General features: G+C 47.3%; 1 protein-coding gene across 1 annotated transcript in view; it reads left to right on the top strand.

The window, feature by feature from the left end:
• The window catches only part of LOC140397332 (sushi domain-containing protein 6-like), a 61,040-nt gene that overhangs the window by 8,567 nt on the left and 29,054 nt on the right, over positions 1-23,419 (top strand). Inside the window, exon 2 of the mRNA XM_072486147.1 lies at positions 829-974. Coding sequence (XP_072342248.1) covers positions 872-974 — 103 coding nt within the window. The 5' untranslated portion in view covers positions 829-871. The remainder of the gene's footprint in view (positions 1-828; positions 975-23,419) is intronic.

Below are 23,419 nucleotides of genomic sequence, written 5' to 3'. Positions count from 1 at the left end.
AATGTTGGGCTCCAATTCTGGCTCTCGTCTCTAACATTTTCATTTTCTCTATCCTCTCCTCCCTTTGCCCCATCATTGGCTGAAATTCCTTCCATGGCCTCAGCCCTGAACCCTGCAATTCCCTCCCTGAAGGAGGTTTAAGAAGGTAATTCCAGAACTTGGGCTGTCTCTTTACGTTGGAGCTGCAACGTAAGTGCAACTTGCTGCTTTGGAGGGGATGCAGCGGAATAATTATGTTCACGTACCCAGTCTCGGCCTGAGATGTTGGTCCAGGGCTCCTGTACAGAGGGACTCTCGAAACCAGACCCATCTACAAGTTGATTGCACCGTGGCCCAGTGGTAGTGTTCTTATCAGTGAGTCAGGGATGTTGTGGGTTTAAGTCCCATTCCAGAGACTTGGACACTTCTTGTCGGCTGATGGCGGCACTGCAATCCCGAGAGAGTGCAGCACCGTTGGAGGTACCATCTTTTCAGATGAGACATTAAACCAAGGCTCTTGGGTGGAGGTAAAGAATGCCGGGCACCATTTTCAAGAAAAGCCAGGGAGTTCATGCTAATATTTATTACAAAATGAGATAAAAGATTAAAGCAGATTATCTAGTCATTATTAATTTGCTGTATCTTGAATTGTCTGTATGCAAATTGACTGCCATGCTTCTCGGCTTTTTACGAGTGACTACACTTCATAAGTATTGAATTCACTTTGGGACATTCTATGATCATGAAGAGGAGTTTATAAATAAATGCAAATTCGCACTTCCTTCTTTGTCTTGGACTTACTGGCACACTAACCATTTCTGTTTTCTTTTCCCTCCCTTCCTGGCACAGTTTGAAACTTTTGGAGAACCGCCTTAGTCACTTGGGCTGGAAAATGTGCAATGGGATGGTTGGGCAGAAGAGCCACAGGCCACACCGAGTAACGTTGCTTCTGCTGGTGCTGCTCACTTGCATCTTCAAAGGATTAGCATCAACTGGTAGGTTTTCGCATCCCGTTGTATTTTGGTGTCCGGGGCCGGGAGATCCATCCAGGTGTGACATATGGATCAAAACAGGAATGTGTGTTTATATTGGATATTGAACGTTGTGTTTTTCAATGATGTAGCAGAGAGGGTTGACGGGGGTAATTTAGTTGATGTGGTGTACATGGGTTTCCAGAAGACATTTAATAAAGTACCACATGACAGGCTTGTCAGCAGTTTTGAAGCCCAAGGAGTAAAAGGGGTGTGAGATTGACTGAGTGGAAACTAAGTAGCGGTGGACGGTTGTTTTTCAGAGGCAAGGCCGGAATTCAGTGGGGGGTTCCCAGGAGTCGGTATTGGGATTACTGTTTTTCTTGATCTATATTAATGACCTAAACCTGGGTGTGTAGGGCACAATTTTATATTTTTGGTAAATTTTGAAACTTGTGAGCTGTGAGGAGTATAGTGATAGACTTCAAGAGGGCATGGACAGGCTGGTGGAATGGACGTACGTGTGACCGATGAAGAGGATGTTGAGAAGTGATTCATTTTGGGAGGAGGAACGAGGAGAGGCAATATAAAAGAGGCTACAATTCCAAAGCGGGTGTAGGAGCAGAGGGACCTCGGTGTATACTCTTCTGAGTACACCAATTAAACAAATTAACTAACAAACGGAATAACTAATTAACGTCCTCTTAAAGGGGCATGATAATTTTTAAAAATACCAGAAACTATAACAAATTACATTAAAATTACATTTTGAGTAGAGTTAATGCACTGCAACCTCTGCGGTGCCCATCGGTCATGGAAGGCCTCAAGCATACCGGTGGAGAACCTGGGTGTATAAGTGCACAAATAGTTGAAGGTACAGAATAGGTCGAGAAAGTGGTTCAAAGGTCATTGGTGGAAAGGTTGAGAAACAGGGGACACGGATTTGAGGTGAATGTCTTTTGCCAATATGCGGAAAAACGTTTTGTACCCAGCGAGTGGTTGGAATACGGAATGCCCAGCCTGAGTGTGTGGCAGAGGCAGGTCCAGTTGTGGCTTTCAAATGGGAATTAGTTAAATGAAGAAAACCTTTTTTTTCAGGGTTAAGGGTAAAAGAAGAGGGAATGGGGTAGTTGAGTCATTCTTGTGGGGTACCAGCACATACATGATAGGCCAAATGGCCTCCTTCTGTGCTGTAAGCATTCTAGGCTTGCAAAAAGCCCCAGTTTTTTTTTCCTGGTCATGTAGTCGGACCAAATCTGACATGGAGCCACACAAGGAGACAATTGAGGACAGGTAACCAAACATCTGGTCAAAGAATAGATTTGATGAGGGTTTTAAAGGAGATCAAAGAGAGAGACAGAAAGGTTTAGGGACAGAATTCCAAGACAGGGCAGCTAAACGCTCGCTTGCAATAGTAATAGTTAAAACTGGGCTTGCACAAGGGGGAAAAAATTGAAGGAGTGTTGAGATCTCAAATGGCTGTGGGGCCGGAGGAGGGAGGAGTGCGGCCACGGATGGATTTGAAAACCAGGGTGAGAATTTTTTTAATCCAGGCATTGCTAAACCAAGAGATGATGTGGGTCAGTAAGCAGAGGGGTAATGGGGCAACAGGACTCGTTATAGATAGGATACCGGCTGCGGAGCTTTGGATGAGCTTGTGAATGACCTGAATGATTAAACATCTCAGTCCCAGGGGCATTTCAAACTGCACCGCACATGATGTCATGTTATGAAGGGCTTCGATAGAACTTGGGAGAAGAGCTGGAAAGTTGGTAAATCTTTAGAGATTCCGAAAGAATAGAATAATGTGGCTTGTTTCATGAAGATTTGAACGTAATATTGTTTCATGGCACCCTCTGGGTGGGGTGCGCAGTGCCTCTGACTGCTTCTGGTGCAGCTTGGGGTACGCCAGATATTGCGAAGGGTACTGCATGACCTGATTGTGATGTCTAACTGCCTTATTGGCTGATCTGTATGCACGTTTGACAATCTGGTCCACTGGAGCCATTCCCTTGTCATTCACCAAAGGACATGCCTCCAGCTGCATGAGGCTCTCAAAATTAGTGTCATTTAAAGGGCCAGGCGCCCAGGTGTAGGTAAAACTATTTAGGCTAACTTCTGCTATTGCTATCTCTGGAAGCACAGGGTGGTGTTTTTCGAGGTGTTGTGATTTGGCAACGAGTGAGGTGCATTCTCGCTGTGTATGATTTTTGATAATTCTACCCACTTTTTGAATCTGTAACGTATTTGGAATTTATACCACTTTTGAAGGGTTTGGTTTGTATTTCTGTTATTTGGAATGATTTACAAGAAAGCTATTGTTAGTGATGAAACAAAATTATTTTCTGATTAAGTTCCTTTGAGTCTGGAGCTGAAGTTGCTGTGTGAGTCTTAATGGCCACAATACAATTATGTGTTTTTTTTTTTAAATCAGTTTGAATGAATGACTAAAAACATTGTGAACTGTAGGTGACATTTTATCTTTAAACAAACCATGTACTGCTTTAATTGATCTGTACCTGAGGGGAACCCTTAGTTTCTGATATCGGTGAGGCTGGAGTTAAAATGTGTTGACAAGAGAATGTGACTTTTTTCCTGGCTTCTCTTTATCTGGAAGGATATAGGCCATTTGTTTGTAATGGCATGCACATCTCTGGGGTATCTCTGCATGGGTTTCCTCTGGGTGCTCCGAATTCCCCCCACAGTCCAAAGACGTGCTAGGTGGATTGGCCATGCTAAATTGCCCTTAATGTCCAAAAAGGTTAGGAGGGGTTATTGGGTTACGGGGATAGAATCATAGAATTTACAGTGCAGAAGGAGGCCATTCGGCCCATCGAGTCTGCACTGGCTCTTGGAAAGAGCACCCTACCCAAGGTCAACACCTCCACCCTATCCCCATAACCCAGTAACCCCACCCAACACTAAGGGCAATTTTGGACACTAAGGGCAATTTATCATGGCCAATCCACCTAACCTGCACATCTTTGGACTGTGGGAGGAAACCGGAGCACCCGGAGAAAACCCACGCACACACTGGGAGGATGTGCAGACTCCGCACAGACAGTGACCCAAGCCGGAATCGAACCTGGGACCCTGGAGCTGTGAAGCAATTGTGCTATCCACAATGCTACTGTGCTGCCCTAAAACATTTAGAGTACCCAATTCATTTTTTACAATTAAGGGGCAATTTAGCATGGCCAATCCACCTACCCTGCACATCTTTGGGTTGTGGGGGCGAAACCCACGCAAACACGGGAAGAATGTGCAATCTCCACACGGACAGTGACCCAGAGCTGGGATCGAACCTGGAACCTTGGTGCCGTGAGGCAGCAGTGCTAACCCACTGCGCCACCATGCTGCCCATAGGGTGGACGTGAGGGCTTAAGTGGGTCGGTGCAGATTCAATGGTCCGAATGGCCTCCTTCTGCACTGTATGCTCTATGTATGAGGAAGTACAAAATGGAGCTGTGTCTCAGCTTATGACCCACAAAGCAGAGGTTGCAAGGGGTGGCACAAGATGACTTGCATTTTGTAGCCAATAGGAGGAGTGAATTTGGACTCATCTCCAAAAATAGAGACTGAGGGATAAACTTGGAGAATCAGAATCTTTGTTGGCACAGTGATACCATGGCTTCTGGGGTATGATTGTTCTGGACATAGTTCAAAGAGAGAGTAACATTGGCTGCACCATGAGCACCTGGGGATTTTGAGAGGTGCTATATTGTCTTCACTGCTTCTTGTTAAGTAAATATAAAATCTAGTTTAATAAATTCTACCTGATTCATCAATACTAGTTATTTTCAACCACGTAGGTTAAGCACAACTGAGTCCCCTAGTGCTAGAAATAATAAAGTTCTGACCTTAAGAGTTTTTTCATTAGATTGGTTTTATACCTTGAAACCTTAATTCTGACAGCTGGGAGGCCAACATATTTGGTGGGGTCCACACAAGAGCTACAAAAGGCACAGGAGCTGCAGTTGCAGTGCTCCTGGGTCTGCCACTCGGCTGGAGGGAAGGGGCAAGCTGAGAGGCCAAGCTCCGCATGATACCTTCCGCCAAGTTAGAGCTGGACTCCTCTGTTTTCACTGACCGCGACAGAATGCTATCGGGCATGCAGCTTCTCAGTTGCATGTTCGTTGGCGTTATCCCGTATGCTGCCCCATCGATGATTCTCAACCATTGTGCTCACATCCTAGCAGTTCTGGGTGAACGTGCCCTGCAAGATAAGAGGGAAATGTCAATGAATGTGTTGCACTGTGCTGGGATGAGATGCCTGCCATACCTGACCAGCTGGAGTAATGTTGGAGCTAAATGTGAGGCTGGCATTACTGGAATGTGTGTGAGGCTAAGGTGGATTATCTAAGTGTTGGGCCCGCATCCTGCGAACCAATGAGTATTGCTCAGTGAGAGATAGTGATGTGGTCCTTTGAGCTGCAGGATAGATTTGGTGAAACAGTAGGTGTGAGGTCCATTTGATGATTTATTTGCTGTCCTTGATCATCTGCAGGTCGTTAGATTTCTTTCAACTCTGCTGCCAGGTGCCCGGGTTCAGATTCCTTGCATTAGGTTCCCTGGCCACTTGCTCCTTTTTTCCTTCAGACACTGTTCTTTGAGGGCCTTCTGTTTATTCCCACCATCACCATTGTGGAAAAATGACCACTTTCTTCCTGTCCACCTCCATGACTAAAGCCTCCAGCACTCTCGCAGTAAACCACTGCTCCCTGGCCCGTTGTGGTCAGCCCCTACATGCAGTCAGTGTCAGTAACTTCCTTCCACTAAATGCAGTTCCCCTTTAAGCTGGACAGTCTGCCATTAAGAAGAGCAGGCACCTCCAGCATATGTTATCAACGCAAGTTGCTCAACCATCTGCGGAGTGCTGAGGCAGCCATCAGCCCAGGCCTCACTCTGACCACGGCTCCAACCGGGTAAATGAGGAGGAAGTTTGCACGTTTCCTGCTTTAACGCAATGGGTGCAAGCCTGTGGTGAACCACAACCTTGAAAATGGGCCATGACAAATATTTAGTGCATGAGGTTTCAATTTGTGGGGAAGTTTAAAAACTTAGGGATCATGAATATAAGATTTGGGGTTATTGTCACGTGTACTGAGGTACAGTGAAAAGTATTGTTCTGCGTACAGTCCAGATAGATCATTCCATACATGAAAAAACATAGGACATACGATAGATGCACAATGAAAATACATAGACAGCGGGTGAAGCATTCGGACTGCAGTACTGTTCAGTAGAGAAGTTCGTAGAGTGATCAGTTCAGTCCATAAGAGGGTCAGTCAGGAGTCTGGTAACAGCAGGGCAGAAGCTGTTTTTGAACTGTTACTGCATGTTCTCAGACTTTTGTATCTCCTGCCTGATGGAAGAGGTTGGAAGAGAGAATAACCCGGGTGGAAGGGGTCATTGTTTATGCTGCCCGCTTTCCCAAGGCAGTGGGAAGTGTAGACAGTCAATGGATTGGAAGTAGGTTTGCGTGATGGACTGGGTGGTGTTCACAACTCTCTGTAGTTACTTACAGTCTTGGGCCGAGCAGTTGCCATACCAGGCTGTGGTGCAGCCAGATAGGATGCTTTCTATGGTGCATCTATAAAAATTGATACGAGTCAATGTGGACACGCTGAATTTCCTTAGTTTCCTGAGGAGGTATAGGCGCTGTTGTGCTTTCTTGGCCGTATCATCGACGTGGGTGGACCAGGAAAGATGGTGGTGGTGTGCACACCTAGGAATTTGAAGCTGTCAACCATCTCCACCTCAGCACCATTGATGCAGACAGGGGTGTATGATATTTTGTTCCCTGAAGTCAATGACCAGCTCTTTAGTTTTGCTGACGTTGAGCAGAGATTGTTGTCGTTACACCATGCCACTAGGTTCTCTATCTCCGTCCTGTACTCTGACTCATCATTGTTTTAGATCTGACCCACTACGGTTATGTCATCAGAAAACTTGTACATGGAGTTGGAGCCAAATTTTGCCATGCAGTTGGGAGTATACTAGGGGGCTAAGTACACAGCCTTGCGGGGCCCCGGTATTGAGGACTATCATGGAGGAGGTGTTGCTGTTTATCCTTACTGATTGTGGTCTACGGGTCAAAACGTCGAGGATCCAGTTGCAAAGGAAGGAGCCAAGTCCTAGGTTTTAGATAAAAGCAAAGCACTGCGGATGCTGGAATCTGAAACCAACAAGAAAATGCTGGAAAATCTCAGGAGGCCTGGCAGCATGTGTAGTTTCGAGTCCAGATGACTCTTTGACAAAGCTTTCCTCTCCTGCGACCTCTCGCGGTGCATTGGAGGAAATAATTGTGCTGATTTGTCAGCTGGCCTGATGGTCAATTTGGACCACTAGTGAGGAGGACTGGATTGGGGTGCTGGCCAAGAAATTCGGCCCAAATGCGAGCGAACGTGAGAGGAAAGAAAGGAAGCAATTGACGCGAGGAGGGCCTTGATTAATTGGGAATCCTAGTTTATTTAAAGGTGAACTGGAGAATTTAAAGGTGAACATTTGTGCAGGGCTAGAGCCTCCAAAAACAGCAGAGGCTGAGATGCTGAGATGTGTTACCCTAGAAAAGCAGCAAAGGCTGACTGATCAAGTCCCAACTTCTCCTCGGCTTCAGAGAGAACCACATGAGAACAAATAATTAGGAGCAGGCTTTGGGGCATGTGCCAGGATTGTTTCACTTTTATCCGAGGATTCTCCCCTCCTTTTCAGTTCTACGCCCAGATCCTCAATATCCCTCTTCTTCTCTCCCCTCAGCCCTGATCTATCCATGTCCTGTTCCGATGGAAGAAATTGCAGGCCTCACATAACTTAAGATGATAATTCGCATCCGTGTGATTTGATTCTCTCAGTCATTGAATAACAGACGGGACAGTTTATGTGAACATGTTGGCCGCAGCTGGCAAGAAATTGGCATTGTTGAGAATGCACGGAAGAGTCTGGTCTCTCAATCGGATAGCTGTGACAGATTGTATGGCTGGGAGATGGGGCTGATCTACAGGAGACCTGCCTCTACCTGAAGGCTGACGTATGCAGGCCCTTGTCGTGGCTTGTTTGCACCTGCTCATGACACCGAGGGGTTTCGGTGAGCCCGGCACTTATTTACATAAACTCTCAACAATGGGGCATTCTCTCAGTGGGAAATTTTTTCATGGTGGTGGGGGGGGGGGGGGGGGGGGGGGAGGCAGCGGGTTGTTCCTCATTCCTAGCCTCTTGTGAAAGGCCTTGCAGTGATGCTGTCAAACAGGTCGGGGAATGGGGAAGGAGACCAGCATCACCTTGCCCCTACTCCAAGCTGCACTTGCCGTGTTGATACCGAGGTCTGATCTGTCCTAAATACCAGATTTTTACTTCAGAGGACAGGCCCGGCTGCCGTTGCTAGGAGACAGGTTGCACAATGAACCTGTTTATCATTGCAGGCATCTTGTACTGCGGTCTGTCATCACAGGAGCAACCCGTCAGACCACCTGACTCCCTGTGCAAATGTTCCGCATTCTCCCTTGTAATAATGCTGCCTATTTATAGAGAGCAGCAACTTGGCATCAGGAACCTTTAACGCTTTCTAAGCTGAGCAGATTTGCTGCCAACCCAGCCTGTCACTATGAAGTGTTAGGTTGCAAACTCTGGTTGAATCCATTGCTGAACCTCCCGCTTCAACTGGCGTTCACCTGACACATCTATCCTCCCATCACATTGCCTTCCCAGGCCAACTGCAAATCAAAAAAAGCCTCCTCATTACCCAGTTGGCAGATGAGGGTCAAACAACCTTTTAGTTCCACCTCCGCCCCCCCCCCCCCCCCCCCCCCCCCCCAATCAACAAAACATTTCTACTAATGAATACATTTATTTGACGGCAATTCTACATTGCCCGCATAGTGTCCTGAAGGTTAGTTTTAAATTCCTAGAGGTGCCAGGCCACGTTTGGAGACTTCTCAATCCTAATAAAATTATCTTTCCTCACCCAGTTGGTGGCTTTTAGTTGGAGCTGTGTCAGTTAACTCTTTCAGAATGTTGCCGGGTAAAACATCCGTTTGGGGTAAAGAGTTTGTTCAAGCTGAGCAGATACTCCGTGGACCATTCAGCGCCACTGGCATTGGGTTAAGAAACACAAAGACTTGCATTAATTAAATCACACAGATTGCTATCCATATTTCTTTCCAATTAAGGGGCAATTTAATGTGGCCAATACACCTACCCTGCACATCTTTGGATTGTGGGGGTGAGACCCACGCAGACACGAGGAAAATGTGCAAACACCACACCAACAAGTGACCCGGGGCCGGGATCGAACCCGAGTCCTCAGCACCATGAGGCAGCAGTGCTAACCACGGCACCACCTTGCCGCTCCTGCTATGCACATTTTTCAACTACTTTTGAAATGCAGTCACTGTTGTCATGCAGGAAAATGCAGCTGTCAATCTGCGCACAGCAAGCACCCACAAACAGCTACGAGAGGTGTTGTAGGCGATGGGTGAATTTTGGCCAAGGCTCCATTGACCTTGAAAGTAGAGCCATGTAGATTCTTTCACATCCACTGGCCGATGTTGCCTTGGTGTAACGGCTCACCCAAATGACAGCACCGCCCTCAGTGCAGCACTCCCTCCATCCTGCACTGAGTGTCGGCTGGGATTATGGGCTCATGTTTCTGGAGTGGGACAGGAACCCACTATCTGTCCATTGACTATTATGACTCTGAAGCAAGAGTGCTACTAGCGGGGCGACAGCTGACACTCAACAGACGTAGGTGCATTGCGAACTCCTTCTTGAACAAACAGAAACCCTAAAGGGAGGGGCAGATATTTCTGCGAATTGGATTGGACACTCTTCAGTGTGGTGATGGTTTTCCACTGACCAAGTTGATAAGTAATTAGAATAAGCATTCTCCCATTGGCCGTGCAGAGTGACCTCCAGTTCTGTAAGTTTAACACCCACGTAGTGTATCGATCGATTAAAAACAATTGCCATTCAGTTGCACTGTCTATTTGTTGTTTCTTTAGCGAGCTTTGCTTTGAGTTGAACTCTGACCCCTGAATAAGCCCCGCCTTTGTCAAATATTACTTTGTCTTATGAGGCGAAAGATTAAGGTTGTTGAACCCTGTTTTTAATGTTTGCGGGGACTGTGAGGGATTGGCGTACAACCTCACTGAAACTTACTAAGAGAAGACTGACGGGGTCAGTTCTGGCAAAATTGAGGGAACAGAGAACACAGGTTTAAATAAGAAAATTATGAATGAGGAAGGAAGGTTCCAGAATGAAGGAATTGCGTACGGTGTTAGAAGCCAAATTTTAATTGGTTCAAAAGGGTGAATATCTGAATGAAGATATTGCAGGTTATGGTGCAAAAGGCTCTGGGCTCAGTAGCCTTTCCTGTTGATTTCTTACCTTGCATACATGTTTTGGGGGAGTCATGGAGCACAGAAGGAAGCCAGGCAGTCTACTGTATCAGTGCTGGCACTTTAACAGAGCTCATCAGTCTCTCTTTCCCAGAGCTGGTCAGGCTTTGTCCTCTTCCAGACCCTCCCATCAGGCAAAAGGTACAGAAGTCTGAAGACCCGCACATCCAGACATAGGAACAGCTTCTTTCCCACAGCTACTGGACTCCTCAACGACTCTCCCTCGGACTGATTTGTCCCTGTAAGAACACTATCCACATCGCCCTATGCTGCTCTTGCTCGTGTATTTGCTTTGTTTGGCCCTTGATCCCGACTGTAACAAATTACTTATTTGTTGATGTACTTTGTTGATTATTCTTTTTGTCTACTGTGTACGTTCCCTTGGTCGCAGAAAAGCACTTTTCACTGTACTTCGGTACATGTGACAATAAATCATCAATCGATTAGATCAAAACTAGCACCGTCATGAACTGGTTCAAAATAAATTATTGCGGTCAAATAATAGACGGTTGATACTTTGCCTGGATGCCAATGAAGACTACAGCTCAGAGACCAGACAGCAAGCAACAATGGTTACGGACTTATAACTAATTTACAGACAATGGTGTGATTATATTGATGCTTGCATACCAATCATTCTTTGTTACACTGGAGAACAAGGCCCCCTGTTCTTGGCATTTAAAAAAAACAATCCACTTGGAATACAAGCCCTCACCAATCATAATACTTCCACCTTGTAACATGGCCTCTGCCTCAGCCACTTCACTAATACCCTCATCCATGTATTTTGTTCCCACCAAACTTGACTTTGTGCAATGCATTCCTGCATGACCTCTCAACTTCCACCCTCCCTAAACCTGAGCAGATCCAAGACTCCACTGCCCATTTCTTGACTTGTACCAAGTCCCATTCACCCATTGCCCCTGTCCAACAATACTTTAATTTTAAAATGTGTGTCCTTGAATTTGAATGACTTCATGGCATTACCCATCTTATTGCTGCAACTTGCTCCAGCCCTACAACCCTCCTACGATTTCTGCGTTCCTCCAATTCTGGCCTCTTGCATGACCATGGCTCCCTGTGCCCCACCAGCCCCATCTTTAACAACCATGGCCCAAACTCTGGAGTTCTTCGACATGGACTGCAGAGGTTCAAGAAGGTGGTTCATCACTACCTCCTCAAGGGCAATTAGAGATGGGCAAAAAATGTTGGCCTAGCCAGCACAGCTCCCATCCTGTGAAATATATATTTTTTTAACCTCTCTATTTCTCTGCCTCCCTTTCCCCCTCTAAGACACAGCACAAAACTACCTCTTTGACCAGAGTTTTGATCAGCTCTCTGAATAATTTTAGTGGTTTTGAGTCAAGTGTTTGGAACACTCCTGCCTCGGGATGTTTTACTTTATTAAAGTGAATATGTGAGTTGTTGTTGACAGAGAATGGAAGCTTACTGCAAACTTTCAATAACAAAATGGGGTGGGGGAGGGAGTTGTGGTGATGGAATCCGTGCAATGTTTAGGCTTTTGAGAGCTTAACAACAGATATCTGCAAGGCTTGTCTGAAGCTGTAGGTTTGGGCGTTGACAGGAAACTGTGGCTCTTGACATAGTAACACATTGCAGCTGAGCGATGCTGATATGCAGCTGGGACCGAGAGGGTTGTGTTGTTCTGGGTGAAGATGGGAGTGACAGTACAGATATTACATGAGGCTAGTCCACCGATACTTATTTAAAAAAAAAAAAACAATTTGAAATACTCACAGAATGTTGGAGCATCCACACATCAGTGGTTCACAAAGGCGACACGCCACCACCTTCTCGAGGGCAGTGAGGGTTGGACAATAAATACTGGCCTTGCCGGTGATGCCAGCAGCCAAGAATGAATTAAACAAAATGGCTGCTAGGATGGAGAAAGTCAGAGTCGTCTCTCAAGGCCTCTCTTCTTGCAAGACCTCACTTGGAACCAGAGTTTTAACCCATGGCTGGCTCCTCTTGGGCAAAGGACGGAGAATCTTTTCCAATACATGCACAGCACAAAACCTGGCCAATCGGCCCGACGGATCCATGCTGGTGGTTATGCTCCACACAAACCTCCTTCCACCTTCCTTCATCTAACCCCATCAGCATAACCTTCTGTTCCTTTCTCCCTTATCCAGCTTCCTTCTACCACATGGGGTCATTGAGTTGGCCGGCGTAATTGCATTTAGGTAAACACAGGAGGGAGAAAGGAGTACAAGAATATGCCGATTGGGTCCGGTGAAGGGACTGATGAAGGGGAGTGGGAAGAGTCTTGTGTGGGACATAAACACCAGCATAGACCCGATACAATGATTGGTGTGGTTCTCTGCTGTAATTCACATCTATGCTATTCCCTCAATTACTTCATGTGGTCGTGATTTCCACATCCTAACCGATCCGTATAAAGAAGTTCCCCCTGAATTCATTGTTGGATATATCAATGACTAATAATAATAATCTTTATTGTCACGAGTAGGCGTACGTTAATACTGCAATGAAGCTACTGTGAAAATCCCCTAGTCGCCACATTCCAGCGCCTGAGGGAGAATTCAGAATGTCCAAATTACAAAAAGCACGTCTTTCGGGACTTGTTTGAGGCTGGTTTAGCACAGGGCTAAAGAGCTGACTTTTAAAGCAGACCAAGGCAGGCCAGCAGCACGGTTCAATTCCCGTACCAGCCTCCCCGAACAGGCGCTGGAATATGGCAACTAGGGGTTTTTCACAGTAACTTCATTTGAAGCCTATTTGTGACAATAAGCGATTTTCATTTCATTTCATTTCATTTCACTTGTGGGAGGAAACCGGAGCACCCGGAGGAAACCCATACAGACACTGGAAGAAGGTGCAGACTCTGCACAGACAGTGACCCAAGCCGGAATCGAACCTGGGACCCTGGCGCTGTGAAGCAATCGTGCCGTCCATACTATCTCCAACGAGCGGAAGTTCTGATTTAACCAACATCCTCTATGAATGTAAAATCTGTTCCCAGCTTTATACTTCTGGAGTTAGCAGTCTGGCCAGTTTTGTTGGTTTAATTTGGCAAAGAAGTAACACGTCTGGTATCAGCTCATCGCTGGAGGGAGATTGAAACCATTAGTTGGAGCCTGTTTGTGACTGAGCTGATGCCAATACCTGTGCTAAAACAAAGAGTGGCTAAACCAGTTCTCCATCAACGTCCGCAAAACTAAAGAGCTGGTCATTGACTTCAGGAAACAAAATATCATACACACCCCTGTCTGCATTAATGATACCGAGGTGGAGATGGTTAATAGCTTCAAATTCCTCAGTGTGCACATCAACAACAATCTGTCCTGGTCCACCCATGTCGACACTACGACCAAGAAAGCACAACAGCGCCTATACGTCCTCCGGAAACTAAGGAAATTCAACATGTGCACATTGACTCTTACCAATTTTTACAAATGCACCATTAAAAGCATCCTATCTGGCTGCATCACAGTTTGAATGGCAACAGCTCGCCCAAGACCGCAAGAAACTATAGAGAGTCGTGAACACAGCCCAGTCCATCACACGAACCTGCCTCCCATCCATTGACTATCTACACCTCACGCTGCCTTGGGAAAGCGGGCAGCATAATCAAAGACCCCTTCCACCTGGGTTATCCTCTCTTCCAACTTCTTCCATCGGGCAGGAGATACGAAAGTCTGAGAACATGCACGAACAAATTCAAAAACAGCTTCTTCCACGCTGTTGGACTTGTATCTTGGATTTGTTTATTGTCACGTGTACCGAGATGCAGTAAAAAGTATTTTTCTCTGAGCAGCTCAAACAGATCATTTAGTGCATGAATATAAAATAAACTGAAAAGAAAATACATAATAGGGCAACACAAGGTACACAATGTAAATACATAGACACCAGCATCGGGTAAAACATATAGGAGTGTAGTGTTAATGAGGTCAGTCCATAAGAAGATCGTTTAGGAGTCTGGTGACAGTGGGGAAGAAGCTGTTTTTGAATCTGTTCGTGCGTGTTCTCAGACTTTTGTATCTCTTGCATGATGGAAGAAGTTGGAAGAGTGAGTAAGCCGGGTGGGAGGGGTCTTTGATAATGCTACCCACTTTCCCAAGGCAGTGGGAGGTTTAGATAGAGTCAATGGATGGGAGGCAGGTTTGTGTGGTGACTAGGCTGTGTTCACGAGTTTCTCCAGTTTCTTGCGGTCTTGGGCCGAGCAGTTGCCATACCAGGCTGTGATGCAGCCGGATAGGATGCTTTCTGTGGTGCACCTGTAAAAGTTGGTAAGAGTCAGCATGGACATGCCAAATCTCCTTAGTTTCCTGAGGAAGTATAGGCGCATGCTTTCTTGGTGGTAGCATCAATGTGGGTGGACTGTCTAACAGCCGCCTTCTGTAGCGCACTGATTTTGTTAGCTGCGCCACGGCTTCAATGGCGTCAGCCACATTGTGCACTTTCCGCCACATTTCCTGCTAAATATTTCGGAGTATCTATTTTCAGTTTGTTCACTCACATAGCACGTTTCACAAGGATCTTCTAGTATTATGTATTGTTGCCTATGCAATCGTTCACACTGCTTTTCATTTCTTTGAAGCTCACAATGGCTATCAAACTTTTCTATGACTTTGTCATATATCTTTTTCTCAACTTCGTTCTCAAATGAGTTATACAATTCTATAGCCAGCGGTTCAACCATTATTAGTAAGAGCGCAATCTTTTGCTTATTACTGGCTGCTTCAAAGTTTAAGGCTGAGAGGTACAGTTCAAACTTTTGTTTGAATATTTTCCAGTTCACAGCTACTTTACCTAATGTCCTGAATGGCTTTGGAATCTAAATCAGACCCTCCATGAAGCTTCGACTGGGTATTTCTTTTTCGACGCTGCTGGTTGTCACGATCGGAGTCTGGTTTTTTTTTGCAAATTAATTTTTTCTTCCTTCGAACGGAGATTTCTTTCTTTCTTCTTAAACCATACTATTTTACTTTAGAAACCACTCCTGGTACCATGTGTTGTTCTCTGTTTTACTTTACCTGGATGGTTTGGTTGCGTAGTGTTGAACAACGAACAACAAGCTTTGTTAACTAACAAAACTAATTTATTAACACTACGAAATAAGATTATTACATATTCCTAAAGTACAAGGTTACGAAAGTAAACTGTGCTATCTCAACTGCAGAACTCTACACTATGCAACTAATCTATCTCGTGCCTCATGCCAGAATCACAGAAGTCACATGATATTAGCACACTGGGCTAAATCGCTGGCTTTTAAAGCAGACCAAGGCAGGCCAGCAGCACGGTTCAATTCCCGTACCAGCCTCCCCGAACAGGCGCCGGAATGTGGCGACTAGGGGCTTTTCACAGTAACTTCATTGAAGCCTACTCGTGACAATAAGCGATTTTCATTTCATTTCATATCATTGCTCCTTATCTCCATATGGTGGCAAGATGTATTAACATAAAATTGTTAACCCTTTGTATTCCTTACAACATACATATTGTTACAGTCTTCTCTACTGAGTAATACTACACTCTGTATGCTCACCCAATGCCTGTGTCTATGAATTTACATTGTGTATTTATGCATGTCCTATGTTTTTTCATGTATGAAATTATCTGCCTGGACTGTACGCGGAACAATACTTTCACTGTAAATCGGCACACGTGACAATAAATCAAATTCAACTTCAGTTTGCTCAGATGTCCCGTGGTTAAGCTGGACCTTTTGCTGAGTTCATTTGACTAAACTTTTATTTGTGTTCCATTTCCCCCTCCTCCTTTCTACCGGGTGAAATATTGGTTACATTGCCACATGACTCACCCAATCGGTTGGTTTTGGCTCACGCAAGCATCCGCGATGAAAGTCAACGAGCTGATTGACTATGAAGGATGTGGAGACATTTTCCAACCCACTCCCTCCACATCCCCCCCCCCAACCACCTCCACTCCCTGTCCAGTTGTTAAGTTAAGGCCATGATATGATCCATTGTCTGAGGGTCTTGTGGTTGGTGGTATTAGAGAGCACAAACCTCAATTGGCTGTGGTCGTGGCTCCGTATTGCTGCCTTTTTTGTATGGCGTGAGAGGAGCTGCGTGCTCTCTGAGTAACAGGGGATTGACTGGGATATCATGCTGAATGCCAAGATTCTTGTGTGTAGATTGAAGTTGTGGTGTGACTTTTTTTTGAGGGTGAAACAAATGTGCGGAGTTAAATAATTTCACACTGATACAAAAGCAGATTCCAGTCAGGACTGAACATGTTTCAATAGATATCATCTCTGATGTGGCACAAATCCTCCATCTCATATGTCCTGTTTCACTCTTGCTCTCTCTCTCTCTGACTCAGTGCCCTTTAGTCTCTCTCACTCATCTCTTTCTGACTTACACAGTTTCTGCCTCGGCCTCACCGTCTTGATCTTTTTCGCTTCTGCGTGTGTGTGCGCGCAGTCATGTGTGTCTGTGTGTGTGTCTCTCTCTGTCGGTCTTTCTTTCTCATTTTTGTTTGCCCCTTAATTCTGTCTGATTTTTTTTTTCTTTGTTTTTCTCTCTCTCTCACACACACATGTTCTCTTTGGCTCCCTGTTCCACACTTCTGATTTTCCAATGGCTCTGTTGTGTTGTTTGAAGCAAGCCCTCCAGCCAGTGACAGGGCAGTGCTGAAGTTAAAATATCCTCTCCAGAATGAGCAGCCCACATCTTGGAACTTTTCACAGAAGTCATAAATAAAAGGGGAAGTGCGCAGGGCAAATGCTTACACAGGCAGCAACTGAATTGCACAACTGGTTACCAGAAAAGGATGCATTCCGAACAGGTTTCCGAAGGAAAATGTTTCTAGAATCTCAGGGCCAGGATACGAAGCCGGGGGTTGGGGGAGGTGGTGGGAGACATGCCAGGAACAGAGAAAGCAGACTTAACTGCTGTGTAACTGATACCTGGGCTGTGTTGTGGGCGTCAGTGATCAGGCCAGCATTTACTGTCAATCTCTAATTACCTTGGGAACTGGGGGGGCTTGCTGGACCATTTCCGAGGGGCAGTTCAAAGTGCACTTCCCTAAAGGACATTCATGGACCAGGTGGGGCTTTTTAATGAGAATCAATAGTTTTATGCTCACCGACACTAGCTTTAAATTCCAGACTTCGTTTTGAACTCCAGCAATTGCCCAAGGTGGGGTTTGAGTCCATGTCCCCAGAGCTTTAGCCTGGGCCTCTGAATTCTTGGTCCAGTGACATTACCACAATGCCACCGTCTCCCCAGCTGCTGCTCTGTGCTTGGACCTAGTTGAGGCGCTCCTGGGGTGGGGACGGCAGAACGCATCTGTCTCGGCTTCTCGCTGCTTTCTTACGGCCTGGGGCTGGCGATGGATCGGGGATGAATGAGGGAATTGAGCACAGTCGTGAGGGCTCCTGTGGTCAAACAGCTCCCGAAACCCGAGACCAGTGAGTGTTTAAGGCCTCCAGGAGGCAGGGGAGTGGAGATAGGAAACATTAAAAAGGCGATGGATTAATTAGACCTTGTCAGTCCTGTGCAGCTTTTCCTTTTGTGTCCCCTCCCCCACTACCGACCCAATAAAAATTTGAGGGGGGGGATTTAAACTTAATCTATCGGACAAAACACATTTGGGATTGAATATTACCAGAAGACAAGGGATTGGTGAGGAAACAGTAAATGGATTTTGCCAGGTGAACACACAATTCCCACATTGCCATTTTGAAGTATAGCAGGCGAGATCTCTCTGGTGTCCTGGACAACATTTACCCCTCAACCAACATCATCATTGAAACAGATCGTATGATTATTATCCCATTGCTGTCTGCGGTTGCCTGCGATGTGCAGAATTGGCTGCTGCATTTAGAACAATGACTACACTTCAAAAGTACTTCATTGTGCAAAGTGTTATGGGATGTCCTGAGGGATGATAGAACAGTGAGGCGTGCGGTGGCTCCCATCGTGGAAAGTTGTTCCTTACCCAGGCCATATTCTTATAAGTCCTTGTGAGAACCAGCCTTAATGTAACCTTGTTTCCATTAGGAAAGAGACAGCTGGATCCTCAGGAAATGAGCTCATCTGTCTGTCTGTGCCGAGGAGTGGGGGAACCCAGTGTCTGGGGACACACATGTGAGTGTGTGGACAGTGAGTGTGACGAGGTCAAAATTTCCTCTTGCTGTTTATAATGCAGTGGGTCCCACAGACACTCCAGCTCGGGACAGGTTGTTTCTGAGAAGTCAAAGGCCTGTTTGGCAGAGTACACCCTAAAGACATTCACACCCTTCTCTCGCTTGCTCTCCTTTTGTCTCTCTTTCTTTATTTCATTTTCTCACTTTCCCTACCTGTAGGCATGATCACAATGCAGGGTTCCCACCGCAGTGCCCCTGTCGCTGCCCGTGGTTTCTACTGTCTGTTGTTTTCCCTTTTTCTATTGCGGATAATGTGACGTCAACATACTATACATCCTGTTCAATCCGCGGTAGGCAGAACACATAAATAAAAGTAGAAATTACAGAACAAGGTTTATTTCGATACAATTACAACACTCCCCTCAGGGTCTCCTTCCCTGACCTGTACCTAGGCCGGGTTTTTTATACAACTGAGGCTCTGCCGGTAAAGGGGAAAATCCTGCCCCCTTAAAGGGGAAGGCCTCTATGCGCAAGTGCGTTTGGGCCTTTTGACTGTTTTGCCTGTGTATGGCGTGCAGGCACCAACCTCGCGGCTTCAGGAGGTGTATATCGGACCGGGGAGTGGCGTTTACTTGACAAGCATCTGGGCGGTGGCGGTAATACTGGCGTGGCCATGGCACCCACGGCACGGGCCCCTCCAGCAGTGGCAGAATGTCGATCTTGGTTTCCGAATTGGAGCTAAGTGATTTGTTGTCCGGCATCTGTGTCTTCAGAAATCACCGCTGAATCCTCTCCAACCAGTGGAGCTGGGAGCGTTGGTGCCAACAGGGGTGGCCGGGGCAGCGGTGAAGACGAGACGTCGGAATCAATGGCTGGTAAGGCGGGCGTATTCTGCATGCGGCTTCGGAGATGATCCACGTGGCGATTAGACTTGCGGCCCTGTGCCTACATTTGATAAGAAGCTGGATCTGTTTTTGCTAACACGACACCTGGATCCAAGCGGCCCCTCAGCTGAAGTTCTGGACATGTACTACATCTCTTGTTGCGAACCTGGGCGGTGGCCTGTGGTGACCTATGTCTGCCTTGGTCCGGTCCTGAGCGCGATGGACCTTTCCGCCAATATCCAATTGGGTGCTGAAATGGCGACCCATCAACATCTCGCCTGGCGCGATTCCCATCGTGGCATGCGGGCTTGTCTGGTCGCAGAATAAGAACCTCGCTAAGCGGGTCTCCTAGGATCCCGATGTTTGTTTTCTCATGCCGAGCTTAAAGGTTTGCACGGCCCACTCGGCCAACCCATTTGAAGCTGGGTGGCATGGGGCAGTCCTCACATGACGGATCCCATTGGCAAACATGAATACCACAAATTCCGCACTCGTAAACGCCGCACCATTGTCCGTTACGAGCACCTTGGGTATGCCGTGTGTGCTGGAAATGTGCCATAGTTGCTCTTTGGTGGTCCAGGCCACCATCGGCTGTACCTTGAGAACCTCAATCCACTTGAAGTGGGCATGGACGAGGATGAGGAACATTACGCCCTAAAAGGGGCCCACAATGTCTACATGGAGGTAAGACCTTGGACAACCTGGCCATTCCCATGGGTGGAGGGGGCTGCAGGAGGCAACCTCTGGTGTGCCTGACACTGGACGCAGCGCTGGGCCGTCCGCTCAATGTCCGCATCGATGCTGGGCCACCAAACATAATTCCGAGCTAACATTTTCATTTTGGATACACCAGGGTGACTATTGTGGAGGTCTTTCAGGAGCAGGCCGCTTTAACGTCTGGGACCACCACATGCATCCCCCATAGGAGCACGCCATCCGTAGGCCTTTAGGTCCTGCGGTACAGCCCTGTTCTAAGTCCTATACTGCACTATGGGACGGTCGCGGGATAGCTGAGGGTCAGTCTGAGTCCACCCTCGGATGCGAGATGCCGTGACCAGTAGTGAGTCCATAAAATGGAGGGCAGCAATGACGTTGCCGGCTGTCAATGGTGTAGGTGGCCATGTCAGCAGGGACATGCGTCAGTGTGGGGAATCTTGGTCCAGGAGTGCTGTTCCAACACAGTCATATGCTGTGAGCAGCAATGTCCATTGCTGGATGCGGACGGAAACATTGGGCCACCTGGTCCAGCAACCTACCGAATTACTTGTACCTTCTCTTCCACTGCGTGCGAGCCATGGCGGTCTACGTGGTAGCCGAGGTATGTTACTTCAGCGGCATTGAATACACTTTCTCCCGCCAGAAGCGGACGCCGGCATCCTCAAAATGCTCCAGCACCTCAGCCAGGTTTTGTCGGTGTTCCTGGTCGGACAAATTCGTGATCAGAACATCATCGAGATGGACCGCCATGCAGGGCAGGCTTCACAGGTTCTCCATTACTCGCTGGAATATTGCATGTGCGAGGAAACCCCAAAGGGTAGGCGGGTGCATTCATATAGCTCCCCGTGCATGTTCACAGTAACAAACCGTCTGAACTCGGGGGGCCAGAACCAACTGGAGATAACTCGTGTCGAGTTTCGTAAATGTGCGCCCTCTGCTGAGCTTCGCGTAAAGATCCTCAATCCGGGGAACCGGGTAACGGTCCAGTCGAGACACACAGTTGACCGTCATTCTATAGTCACCACACAAGTGTACTGTTCCATCCGGTTTCCTGACCGGGGCGACTAGCGCTGCCTAGTTGGAGAACTGTTCTGGGCGGATGATGCCCAAGTTCTCCATCCGGTCCAACTTAGGTCATAGGGCATAAGGGACAGGCCGGGCACATCGAACCATGGGATCCACATTTATTCGGGCCACAGCCCCTTTTTATGATGCCCAAGCCATCCTGGAATACCGATGGAAACCTTGATAGAACTCCCTCAAGGCCATACGGGTGCATGCGGCACACCAGCTGCCAATCTAACCGCAAGTGGCGTAGCCAGTCACGCCTCAACAAGCTCAGACCACTCCCCTAGCCCACCACCAGAGGAAGGTTTGCAGACTGTTGACCATACTCAACCGGAACCATTGAAGTGCCAGCTATTGCCAGCGGTTCCCCCGTATAAGGGCAGCACGGTAGCATTGTGGATAGCACAGTTGCTTCACAGCTCCAGGGTCCCAGGTTCAATTCCGGCTTGGGTCACTGTCTGTGCGGAGTCTGCACATCCTCCCCGTGTGTGCGTGGGTTTCCTCCGGGTGCTCCGGTTTCCTCCCACAGTCCAAAGATGTGCAGGTTAGGTGGATTGGCCATGATAAATTGCCCTTCGTGTCCAAAATTGTCCTTAGTGTTGGGTGGGGTTACTGGGTTATGGGGGTAGGGTGGAGGTGTTGACCTTGGGTAGGGTGCTCTTTCCAAGAGCCAGTGCGGACTCGATGGGCCAAATAGCCTCCTTCTGCACTGTAAATTCTATGACATAAGTGGCCAGCCTCGCATTGGTGTCCGACACGGCCAGACCAAATGCGGTGGAACGTACGGCGACTGACTACAGACACTGCTGCCCCAGTGTCGAGTTCCATGAAGATTGGGTGTCCATTAATCCACAGGGAGATCCAGATTGGCGCTACGCTTGGCGCAGTGTAACTGCTGGTAGGTTCTGTCCGCATCTGTCACGGCGCGGGGGGGGGGGGGGAGGATGATGTATGTGGAGACCTGTTACTCTTGGTCTGGGGAGAACGTCCGGCGGTGTCCCTGGCCTCTATTACTGCGACCCGTGTTCCTCCGGTGGGTGTCCCGTTGTCGGGGACCAGCCCCCTCTGGTCTAGCCGAGTGTGATAGGTGCTTGTGATTGTGTCCCAGACTAGCACTCTCAGTCCCTGGAGTTCTGGACCCCTTGTTCAGCACTTTCTCTGGAGTTAGCTATTGCCACTGCATGTTGCAGGTCCAGGTGGGGCTCTGCTAGTAATTTCCATTGCGTAGCCACAGAGCGGAGTCCACACCCAAACGGTCCCCGAGTGTCTCATTCCACGTCACTCCGAATTCGCACGTCTCAGCCAGATTTCGGAGATGGGCCAGGAAGTCACTTACCGATGTGTCTTGGGCCTGAGCAGCTGTGTGGAGCTGGAAATGGCGTGCAATGAGCGGTGGTTTCGAGTCGAAATGCTCCCCCATCAGGGTCACCAGGGCGGCGAACGACGGGGAATCTGGGGCGTCCGGGTGTGTCATGCTCTTTACCACACTGTAGGTGGGTCCTCCGTAAGTCGTCAGTAATAGCAGTGTTTTTTTTGTGCATCTCCAGTAATCACATTCGTTCGAAAGAAGTAGTCCATGTGTTCAACATATTGCCCCGATTCATCTGTACCTGCATCAATAGATTCCAGCTTTCCTATGAGTTGCATTTTGGTGGTTAGTAGTGGGGCCTGCTGAAGCCTAGACTAGATGAGCCGGGCGTGTAGCAACCAGTGTTGATGGCAGCTCCACTGAATCCTCGTCGCCAGTGTTGAATCCGCGGTAGGCTGAACGCTTAGATGAAAATAGAAATTACAGAACAAGTTTTATTTCGATACAGTTACAACCCTCCCCTCAGGGTCTCCTTCCCTTACCTGTAGCTGGGCTGGGGCTTTTTATATAATTGAAGCTCTGCTTGTAAAGGGGAAAACCCCATCCCCTTAAAGGGGCAGGCCTGCCTGTCTTAAAGGGGAGGTTCATATTCTGGGGTGGTCACGGGAAATCGTATAGTCCTGCTCCAGATACCTACATTGGGGCTATAACACTTCCCCTCCCCTCTCAGATGAAATATGAAAGTTTATTGCCTCTCAAGAAAAACAAAGCTTGCATTTCTATAGCACCTTTCATGATCTTAGAACATCCTAAAGCCCTTTCCAGCCAATTAATTGCTTTTTGAAGTGTAGCTACTGGTGTAATGCAGGAAATGTGCACAGCAAGATTGCCACTCACGGAAATGTGGCAATGACTGAATCATACAGTTTTATTGATGTTGGTAGAAGGATAAATATTGAGCACCATGGAGAACTGACCAGCTCTTCTTCAAA

This window comes from Scyliorhinus torazame, chromosome 2 (assembly GCF_047496885.1).
Source record: "Scyliorhinus torazame isolate Kashiwa2021f chromosome 2, sScyTor2.1, whole genome shotgun sequence".
NCBI classification, from domain to species: Eukaryota; Metazoa; Chordata; class Chondrichthyes; order Carcharhiniformes; family Scyliorhinidae; genus Scyliorhinus; species Scyliorhinus torazame.
This window is presented reverse-complemented; position numbering and strand designations above follow the sequence as displayed.